The sequence below is a fragment of the Cornus florida genome, unplaced genomic scaffold (assembly GCF_030987335.1).
Source record: "Cornus florida cultivar Cherokee Brave unplaced genomic scaffold, ASM3098733v1 CherokeeBrave_3.0.0_Hap2_Chr05, whole genome shotgun sequence".
Lineage (NCBI taxonomy): Eukaryota > Viridiplantae > Streptophyta > Magnoliopsida > Cornales > Cornaceae > Cornus > Cornus florida.
In genome coordinates this window covers 89,989,538-90,001,324 of record NW_026775575.1, presented here as the reverse complement: position 1 = coordinate 90,001,324, position 11,787 = coordinate 89,989,538, and the positions used below count along the sequence as shown (strand labels likewise).

Below are 11,787 nucleotides of genomic sequence, written 5' to 3'. Positions count from 1 at the left end.
TGATGATATTTTGCTTGCTAGTAGTGATCTTGGTTTATTGCATGAAACTAAAAATTATCTCTCTAAGAATTTTGAGATGAAAGATATGGGTGAGGCATCCTACGTGATAGGAATAGAAATATTCTGTGATAGGTCACGTGGATTGTTAGGATTGTCTCAGAAAACATATATTGAGAGAATTCTAGAGAGATTTGGTATGGAACATTGTTCAGCTAGTATTGTTCCAATACAGAAAGGGGATAAATTTAGTTTGATGCAATGCCTAAAGAATGAATTAAAACATAAAGAAATGCAAAATATTCCTTATGCATCTATTGTGGGAAGTTTGATATATGCACATGTTTGCACTCGTCCAGATATTGGTTTTGCAGTTGGAATGCTAAGCAGATACCAAAGCAATCCAGGAATGCATCACTTGAAAGCTGCAAAGAAAGTTATGAGATACTTATAAGGAACAAAGAATTATATGCTCACATTTAGAAAGACTGGTGAGTTAGAGGTTATTGGTTACTCAGACTCAGGTTTTGCTGGATGTGTGGATAGTAGAAGATCCACTTTTGGTTATTTGTTCCTTTTAGCTGGAGGGGCAATATCATGGAAAAGCGCAAAACAGTCTATTATTGCTTCATCAACTATGAAGGCTGAATTTGTAGTATGCTTTGAGGCTACAAATCATGGTTTGTGGTTGCGGAACTTTATTTTGGGATTTGGTGTTATGGATTCAATTTCTAGACCACTGAAAATTTATTGTGATAACACTGCAGCTGTCCTCTTTACTAAAAACGATAAGTATTCCAATAGCGTTAAGCATATGGAGCTGAAATATCTTACCGTTAAAGAAGAAGTTTAGAAACAATGAGTGTCTTTTGAAAATATAAGCACACAACTTATGGTTGCAGATCCATTGACAAAAAGATTACCACTCAAGACATTCATAGGGCATATTGAAAGAATGGGTCTTGAATGTAATCAAAGTTAATTATTATTTTTGTTGTGGATTGCTTAACAATGCTTATATATATTTGACATTTTGAGCTCATTAAAATATGTTTCTGATATTTCCTGTTAATTTGTGTATGTACATGTATGTATTACTTTAAATGATGAAAACATGAATAGTCTTAGAAAAGACATTATTGTAAGACCTTTATTGATGCTTCTCACTTATAGACTATGTTAAATGGGTTACTAGTGTTGTGGTACATAGAAGGGACTATGTTAAATTGGTAGTTTGTTTACCATAGTATTTATGATGACCATATTAATATCTTAATTTAATTTATGGTGCACACTAATGACTATTTTACTAAACCACTACAAAAGTTATCATATGTGCCAAGTGGGAGAATGTAAGATTATTTATTTAATTGTGGCCCACATGATTTGGACATGTGACATATTAGTTGGTGGCTAAGTAAATAGATATCAATTAATTATTCTTGGTCAATTTATAATTACTTTTTTGGTAATTATTTATGGAGAAGTGTTTTCCTTTTAATTCCTTACTTTGATGGAAAGTAAAATTGTAATACTAAAAGGAAAACTGGTCCTCTCTCTGCCTTTATAAAAGTGCATATGCTCCATCAATTATGTACGATTATTGATACAACACATAAAAGGTTATTGTGTGCAAAAGGCCAAGAGAGAGAAACCAGTTTCCACCTTTGTCTGTTGATCAGAGTTGCAGATTGATTCGTGGTTAAAGGATCTGGACATTGGATTTAATTGCAACAAGGTTTGATATCATGAATAGAGGTATGTATATCTAACTATATTTATTTATGCGTTATAAGGATGTGAAATTAATTGAAATTCTAAGATCTAGGGTTTTATGATAATTTGTGATTAAAGTCTAACACAAAATTAATTAGGGTTTTTAAATAATCATATATGGGATTCATCAATTTTTGTATTATTAATTTATCAATTTTTGTATTATTACTTTGTAAGAAAACTTTCGGAACTCAAATTGAACTCAATGATGAATGCCCTACCAAATCCTTAACAAGGACAAGCATAAGGGAATAGGGATGATAAATTACATTATTGTCATGAAATTGGTAATGCAAGATAAGATTTGAAATTTGAATTAATGACAACTACTCTTATCATGACAATAGATCACAGTGTGTTAAAAATATTTCTGGTTGGTGTTATTCTCAATGTTGTATATTCATCTCACCTTTACTAGTGTGTATATATATTACAATGTTTTACATGAAAATATAAAGGAGTATGGTCTTAATTTATTTTATTGGCTAGTTTCCATAATCTGAATATGTTAATCCATCTACGGGGACTTTATATATAGGCACAGATTTTTTTATTTACAAAATTATCTATATTTTTTGTAAAAATCTTTAAAATGCTCCCATCCAATTTTTTTTGATAATATCTGACTATATTATTGTTGTTCAGGCCGCCCCTCTCATACAATTCTCTACGTCGCCCTTCTTATACAATTCTTTAGGTTTGTCACTACTTTTGTCACTGCTTATACACAGTGAACAAATGAAACAAGGGTTGAATGGTTTGCAAAAAATCATTATTCCTTTCAGATTTTCTCTGACATTATTGTTAATCCATATAAAAAGCAATACCATTAAAGAAAATAAAAAAGAAGGAAATAACACAAACTCAGAAGGCCATTTAATAAATTTTTAATTGGGTAAAAATCAACTGTTTTGTAACGACTCGAACTCATGGGTCCAAACCGTTAACTGGGTCCTTACCCGAACACGAGGTCACCTAAGTCGTTCCCGTCATTTCTAATGTCATAAGATCACTTTTAAGGTCATCATTGGACTTCACAGCGGCTTAAAACAAATTTCCAACGCTTAGGATTAATTACATTGAAGAGAAGGACAAAATAAGAAAAGCAGGTGCACTTCGGTCGGCCGAAGCAACTCCCATGAACCGGTCGACCGAAATGAAACCTTAATAGCCACTGAAGTCTTTGGACGAACCGGTCGACCGAAACAGGCATTTCGGTCGACCAAAATGGCTCTGCGTGCTACCCCAGCTACTGGAAATGCTGAAAATCCTGAAAATGAAAAATGGTCTATGGAAAACTTCGCAAATTTGTTTCAAACTTGTTCTACAAACTTCCCAAGTGGTAAACTACATATCATGGTCATGATCCTCAACATCTTATATACAAGGCAACTCCATCAACCATTCAAATATATATATATATATATATATATATAATACATTGTTTTTACATTCTTGTTCAAATATCCAACAAAATAGAGTCAAGTTCATAGGTAAATTACAAGGCCAAGGCAGTTAACTTAATTGCACTTCCACAATAAGGCATTTACAAAAGAATGACCTAATTACAAAAGATAGCAAAAGAAATGAACTCCAAGTCCTCCTCAAACTTGTGAAGGATTATCATCGGCCACCTCCTTTCCATGAACTGAAAAATGTTAAATATAAAGGGGTGAGCAATTTGCTCAGTAGGTGGTGCCTAAGACACACTTCTTGTAACTCCGTGAATCCAAATAATGAATAGGAATAGAGGATAAGGGTCATGCTATGCCGGGAAGGAATATAACATCAATTCTAAATTCAAAGTAAATAATGTCGTGCCATGAAATGCAATGCCATGTATGTCGTTCCTTATTTTCAAAATCCAAATCCATCACTTTTCAAACTGTTAATATAACTCGTCTTTTGGTGATTCCGCAGCGACACGAGAGAATGATTGGCTACTGTCCCTGACCCTTAGTACCCACGCGGCGTCATTTGGGGCCCAGCTAGCTCAACCACGCTAGGGTAATTTCCCTACTTCCCTCTAGGTTATATTAACACCACGGCCCTTTGGCAACTCCGCGGCGACCGAGTTTTCTCAAAACCATTTCATCAAAATTCTTCCCAAAAATCATTTTTCTTTTATTTCAAATCATTTCCCTTCATTCAAACCCAATGAAATGCATACATGTCTCATACTTTCAATGCTATGATAATAAGGGATTTTAATACAACACAATTAAGCATGCTTTATAAGAAATTCTAAGAAAATTACACATGTTCCCATACATCATTTCTAACAAGTTAACAACACAATAGGCATAGAAAATCAACACTTATGCATGTTTTTCATACAAATCAAGTAATACATATAATCATGAACTTTGTACACCACAATTAAATCATTATAGGGGAAAGTAACACCAATTAACATGTTAACAACAATTAGCAATAAATTAATTCACAAAGGCACAAGAAAAATATGAATTAGAGACTCCTACCTCAAGGAGGATGAAAAACCCTCAAAATGGGTCTCAAAACCGGAATCCCTAAAGTGCACTAAAACTAAAATTGCTTATATGGAAGTGAAGATCTCGCCGTGCTCCTCGAATTGCTGCAAACGGCTTCCAAAAATTCCAAGTATTGAGGAAGAAATCAAAACTTGAAGTTTTGATGCAAAAAGAAAAAGAAAATGAAGTGAAAATGAGAGAGGGAGAGAACCTGCGGGAAAGGAGAGAGAATGAGATCATATTGTGGTCTCTTGGGCACCCAAATAGGCTAGTGGTGGGTCCCACCACTTTCCAAATTCTTTTCCTTTTTAACTTTATTTTAAATTCTTATTTTGCACCACACAAATAAATATGTACACAACCATATAAAATACCACATAAAACACATAAGATAAAATACATGAGATGCAATTGAACCTAACTAAAATCCCCATACACAACAATACTGGTAGCGGGTTTCACACGGGTCCGTCCGGTCCAAAATTTGGAAAAATGCAAAAATAACCAACCTTACATTTTCAAGAGCCTTGAACTCAATAGAATGCTCCAAACAACTCACCGACACACCCGGTACGCCCCACGGTGTCCGGTACGCAAAACGTGAAAGGACGAAAATGCCCTTGCATCAACAAAATTCCCAGGAAAAAAGAAAAATGGAGAAAATTGGAAACATTACAATCTCCCCAACTTAAAGGATTTCGTCCTCGAAATCAAGTCATACCTGGGGAAGAAAACAACGTTGGATACTTGGAGCGAACCTCTTGCTCAAGCTCTCAAGTAGCCTCCTCAACTCCGTGGTGCCTCTAAAACTCCGTGGTGCCTCCAAAGAACTTTCACTAGCGGTATCGTCTTATCCCTTAACACCTTCTGTCGTGTGTCAAGGATCTGAACTGGTCTCTCTTCATAAGAAACATCTTCAATAATGTCCACATCAACCCAATTCAAAATGTAAGATGGGTCCGGCTTATATTTCCGTAGCATCGACACATGAAAAATATTATGGACTTTGTCCAACTGGGGTGGCAATACAAGTCTGTAGGCAACTTCTCCAATGCGGTCCAAAATCTCAAACTGGAGACCTACGCGGTCTGCCATGCAAAGCCTCAAATGGAGCCATCTCAATGCTCGCCTGATAACTGTTGTTGTAGGCAAACTCAATAAGCGGTAGATGATCTTCCCATTCGCTCCGACTAGCCATTCGTCTATGAATGGAATGCCGTACTAAGGTGCAATGATGAACTAAACGCTGCTTGAAGTCCTTCCCAGAACTTCGAAGTGAACTTGGCATCCCTATTTGAAACAATGGTTACTAAAACTCTATGCAACCTTATAATTTCCTTCACATATAGCACACCAAGTGCCTCTGCGTCATCTGTTGCCTTAATAGGCAAAAAGTGAGCCGTCTTGATCAGTTTATCAATAATGACCCATACGACTTCATTACCCCTCCGGGACTTAGGATGACCTGTCACAAAATCCATAGCAATCTGCTCCCATTTCCATTGCGCTACAGACAATAGTTGCAATAAACTTATTAGTCTCTGATGCTCGGCCTTCACTTATTGATAGGTAAGGCATCTAGCTATAAACTGTGTAACGTCCTTCTTCATTCCATTCCACTAATACTGGCGTCTCAAATTGTGATACATTTAGGTACCACCTGGATGAACCGCAAAACGGGAAGTGTGAAACTCCCGTAGAACGTCCTCACGATAAACTGTGGGAACAACCAACAAACCCCTGAACCATAGACCTCTATTTGCATGCAAGGTCCAATCCTTCACGGTCTCACCACTCAAGATCAAAGTGTGAATGGCATCCAAATCGGGATCCTGTCTCTATGACTGAATCACTCGTATACAAAGAATAGGCTGAGCCACAAGACTGAACAAGAATGCCGATTCACTGCAAATATCATCATCAAAACACTGCAATCCCATCTCTGTCAGATCCTCTAGCATCTTCCATTTTCGAATAGCCAAATGGGCCAAAGTTCCACGAGATTTTCGGCTTAAGGCATCAGCTACCACATTTGCCTTGCCCGGATGATACTGCAAATCAAAATTATAATCTTCCAAGAACTCAACTCATCGCCTCTGTCTGTTGTTCAAGTCCTTTTGGGAGAAAAGGTACTTGAGACTCTTGTGATCCGAGAACACCTCGAATCTTTCGCCATACAAATAGTGTCTTCAACTCTTCATGGCAAAAATAACGACTGCCAACTCCAAATCATGGTAGGGTAGTTGCACTCATGAGTCTTCAGCTGCCGAGACCTATAAACGATTACTTTACTACCCTGCATCAGGACACAACCCAAACCGTCACGCGAAGCATCACAATAAATTATGTAACCCAAGCCACTCTCAGGTATCACCAGCACTGGAGCCGTAGTCAACCTTATCTTCAACTCTTGAAAGGATGACTCACATGCTTCATTCTATGTAAACTTGATCCCCTTCCGGGTTAAGCGAGTCATAGGCATTGCAAAACGGAAAAATCTTTCATAAATCTCCGTTAGTAACCCGCTAGGCCAAGAAAACTCTAAATCTCAAAAACATTCTTGGGTTGCTCCCAAGTCAAAACCATTTCTATCTTCGATGGATCCACTGTCACTTCACCTTCCGAGACAACATGCCCCAAAAATTTTACCTCTTGTAGCTAAAACTCACACTTTTTATATTTGGCATACAATCGGTGTTCCGGCAAAATCTGCAATACAATGCTCAAATGGATCTCGTACTCCTCATGAGTCTGTGAATACACAAAAATGTCATCCACGAAAATTACCATAAATTGGTCTAAGTAATCGTGAAAGACGTGATTCATCAAGTCTATGAATGCCGGTGGCGCATTCGTCAAGCCAAAAAGGCATAACCAGGAACTCTGTCCATACCGTGTACGGAACACTGTCTTCGAGATATCCTCATCCCTGACCCGTAATTGATAGTAGCCCGACCTCAAGTCAATCTTCGAGAAACAGCTGGCTCCTCTCAACTGATCAAATAAATCGTCTATCCTTGGTAAAGGATATTTGTTCTTGATGGTGGCATGATTCAACTTCCGGTAATCAATGCACACCCTTAAAGATCCATCTTTCTTCTTAGCATATAAGACCGATACGCCCCACGGTGACACGCTCGGTCGGATGAAACCTTTCATCCTCAAATCATCAAGCTGCTTCTTCAATTCTTCCAATTCAAATGGTGCCATACGATACGGTGCCATAGAAATAGGTGCAGTACCGAGCGTAAAATCAATAATGAACTCCACTTCTCAGTGCGGAGGCAACTCTGGTAAGTCTTCCGGAAAAACATCCAAGAAATCACAAACAACTGCTGGGTAAACCGCTCCTGCAACATCATCTTCTTCAGCTAAAATACTAGTAAAGAAGTAATCACTACGACTTCTTCCACAAATTCCATAAAACGATGAAGTGCAAAATCACTTCGATCTCCCACGAAAAAGAAACAATCCCCTTCGGGAGTGCAAACCGTGACTCTTCCTCTAAAGCAATCGATCATAGCACGAAACGAAACTAACCAATCCATCCCGAGAATGACATCAAAGCCGGTCATCTCAAGGAGGATGAGATCAAACACGAAAGTTTACCCGGCTATCACGATGGAACAATCTCTCACAATTCGGCTCAAGGACACTGAAACCCCAACTGGCGTATCAATACTCAACGCCCGATCCATGAAACTGATATCTAACCCCGATGCAAATGCAAATGATGATGCAATGAAGAAGTGAGACGCACTAGAGTCAAAGAGAACATAAGCCCAAGAACCAAACACAAGAAGATACCTCGGAGAACTGATGGACTAGAAGATGCATCTGTTAGTGCAAGTGCAAAGACACGTCTCTGCAGTGCCTGTGCCTGAGAACTGCCAACCTGAACACCTGACTGCTGCATTGACGTAGCAGGAGTATCCCTCTTAATTGGTTGTAATCCCTGTGAAGACATGGCAGGTTGTGGTGGTGGCGAGGGTCTGAAACCTGACTGAGCTGTAGCCAACTGTGACGGCCTCTGCTGTGACCCTCTGCCACTATCGGTGCTTGCTTCCCTATTCGGATAGTCTCGAATCAATTAGCCTTGCTGGCCACACCCATAACAAGCTCTCGGAGCTGAAGAAACTGAAGACGATCTCATAGGACAATTGGACTTGTAATGTCCAGGCTGCTGACATTGAAAACAAACAACTTCACTCTTATCAGACCCAATTGGCATAGGAGTGGTAGGAGCGGATCGTGCAGACTGTTGCCCTTAAAACTGAGACGAACCACCCATGTTCCTCTTCTATGACTGTCCCTCTGAAGATGGTCCTGCATTTCTCTTCTGTCTCTACTGTTATTTTCCTACATTCCTATCTTTTGCTTCAGCCTCTAACATCAATGCCCTTTCCACTACCTCTGCATAAACCTTGATGTACTGTGCCGTTATCAACGGCCTCATTTTGTAATCGAGACCGGAAACAAACTTTCGAGTCTTGTTAACTTCATTGCTCACCATCTCTGAGGCAAAACGAAAGAGTGAGGTGAACTTGTTCTCGTACTCTGTCACTGACATATTTCTTTGAATAAGGCCATTAAACTGCTCCCTTAGCTCCCATCTCTTGGTAACTGGAAAAGACTTTTCATAAAACAACTTTTTAAACTTCTCCCAACTCATCTCTTCCACTTTATGCTGGTTGGTGACTGACTTCCACCAAAGCTTGGCATTTTTAGAAAACTTGTAAGTGACTAGGATGATTTTCACATAATCATCCGTCACATCCATAGAAGTCAAATGAGTTTCCACTTGATCCATGTAGTCATCCGTTAGTATTGGATTTGCACCACCCTCAAACATCACTGGCATCAATTAAAAAAATCCTGAAATCAACTTGAGATGTTTCTGTGCTGGCATCTCCTCTACCTGAACTACCGGTTGTGGTACCGGTTGTAGAAAAATAACAATTGTAGCCTTCAAGGCACTCTGCAACAAGCGGTTCGATGTTAGTTCCGCCGAACCTTCACCCTCCTCAATGGGTGCTTCAACATTACCCCTCCTAGTGGAGTCACCTCTAGGGAGAACCAAGTCCCTAAGATGTGTATCCTCCTCAACATACTCCGTTGGATTTGAGCTAGAGCTCTCACCAACATCACCCCTTGTCGGCTTAGGGCCAACTTCCCTCGGTTCCTTACGCAGTGGCATCGTGCTATAAAACGAGAAAACGGTTCAATGACATGACACTGAGGTCCACCGTGGACGACTCAACATGAAATGATGCCATACCAACACTTAGCATGCAAAACTATGCAAGAAACACCTTAACATAAACATGTAAGCACATAAACAAATAAACAGTTAAACATGTTTCTTCAAATAATAAAACATGTAGCAAATAATCACATATGCAATGTAAACAACTTCCCATGCAACTCTATATAGGCCTCTACCCGTCGTCCTAATGATTTTCGAACCGACGCTCTGATACCAAATCTGTAACAACCTGAACCCGTTGGTCCGAACCGTTAACCAGGTCCTTGCCCGAACCCGAGGTCACCTAAGTCGTTCCCGTCATTTCTAATGTCAAAACATTACTTTTAAGGTCATCATTGGACTTCACAGCGGCTTAAAACTGTTGGTCCTAAGATTCTCTAAGTCCTATTTGCCTGTTTCATGTCAAAGCTTTGGTTTTATGTGCTTCAGTGCATATTCTATCTGTATTGTGGTTTAACATATATCACTTGGGCAGCATTGACATTTATATTGCATTGACAGTCTTTTTACATTGGCATGATTTAATTCATCACAGCTGGTACACTTGATTCAGTTAAATTGAATGGTTTCAGTCAGGATCAGTATATAAGGAACTTGTCACAGGTGCTTTCAGGGGTACTTTTGTATTTTCCCTGATGTATTCTATGGATGCTCGTATGGCTGGATAGCTACATTGCACTGAACTGCTGTGGTGAGCCTACATTGTGTTTAATACAGCCTCAGCAATAGGATTTTGCTGAATGTAATTTACAGATAGTATAAGGCTTGTTTGTACAACTTTTCAAGTATTTTCAGGAGTGTGACACGTGGCTGTGGTCCAAGTATATATATTGTCCTCCAATGGTGTTGCAGATCTTAGTGGCTAAGCAAAAACAAATATCAATGTGTCCTCACTTGTATGAACTGTTCTTACTGATGTATGAGGTGTCACTATTTGGTGAGATATCAAGGGTAACATTGTTTTTTCATTAAGGGAATGTCAGAATTGTTCTTATGCAATCATTGGTTGAAAGGTGATAGCATTGAATGAAGAGAGGTGCAGTCAAGCATTTACACTGAAATATATATATGCTGTTATAAGTATCTTCTAGGGTTAATGGCCTTTCATAGAGACTAAAAACAAGTTGCAGAAGATAACTCTCGAGCTCTTTTTCATTGACCAAAGTCTTTCTATGATTTGTAATGATGATTTATGCTAGAAAAACCCACTCACTCAAGCCTTATGTGTGATCACTGTGCAAAGATGCTGCTGCTGTCCAAATTGATGAAGAAAGGGCTGGATTGAGTAGTAAATCTGAGTTCCAAGCTGCTGTGGTTATTTCTGAGGGTTGTCATAGGTATAACTATGCTATTTACACTTGCTCAGTAGTTTTCTTTGAACTGAAACACGCTGAAATGGATTTTGAGCTCTTAGATCAGTAGATAAGCTTGTTTTTTTACATATATTGTGATTCAAGTGCAAAATGATTAAGTCTAGCTATTCTATGGATTATCTATGTGCGAGCAAGTCTATTTTGATGAATCAAAGCTGTAGAAATTGGCTGTGGTGCAAAACATTGACAGATTGTGATAGTGACCTTGCAAAACCTCTCAAATTGTGTTTTTGAGCTTATTTAAGAACTGTGGTAGTACATTGATATATACTCATGCTATACTGAATTGCTTAAGGACGTTAACATAAGTACTGCAGTGAATTAAGACTGTGGAAGCTACTGATGAACTATTCTCGATGATAAATTCCAATTTTACCCCTCATATTCTAGCTGCAGCAGTTTAGTGATTTTGAGGCAGTAACTTGGTATTTTGTGTTGTTCAAGCTATTTCAATTGTAGAAGGAATTTGATTATCTTGTTTATCATTTGTAATGATGTATATGGTGAGCTATATGAGCTTTGTTGGTCCAAGCAAGGGTGCTTAGGACAGCGGGAGTGTGTGTGTGCACTGAAATCAGCTAGTGTGTGTATTGGTTGTGAAAACTAGTGTCCATTCTTGTGCTTGGGTGTGTGCAGAGGGTAAGACAGCTGAGTGTGTAACAACGTACATATAGCTAGTAGTGATCTTCATTGGCCATGGCCAAGAACCAAGGTTTTCCCTAGTTGAAAGGGTTTCCTTGTAAATCCTGTTTTAAGTACTTATTGTTTGCTTGCTGAATTATCTTATTGATTCTGTTGGGAAGAGAATAACCAATTCAGCCCCCCTCTTGGTTCATCAAAAACAAATTTCCAACGCTTAGGATTAATTACATTAAAAAGAAGG

At 38.6% G+C, this 11,787-nt stretch overlaps 1 protein-coding gene across 1 annotated transcript; it reads left to right on the top strand.

Annotated features, from left to right (window-relative positions):
• Positions 1–466: 466 nt before the first annotated feature.
• Positions 467–850, top strand: LOC132309683 (secreted RxLR effector protein 161-like). Its single transcript, XM_059807969.1, has one exon. It carries the CDS (start codon positions 467–469, stop codon positions 848–850), a length of 384 nt encoding a protein of 127 aa, XP_059663952.1.
• Positions 851–11,787: the final 10,937 nt, after the last annotated feature.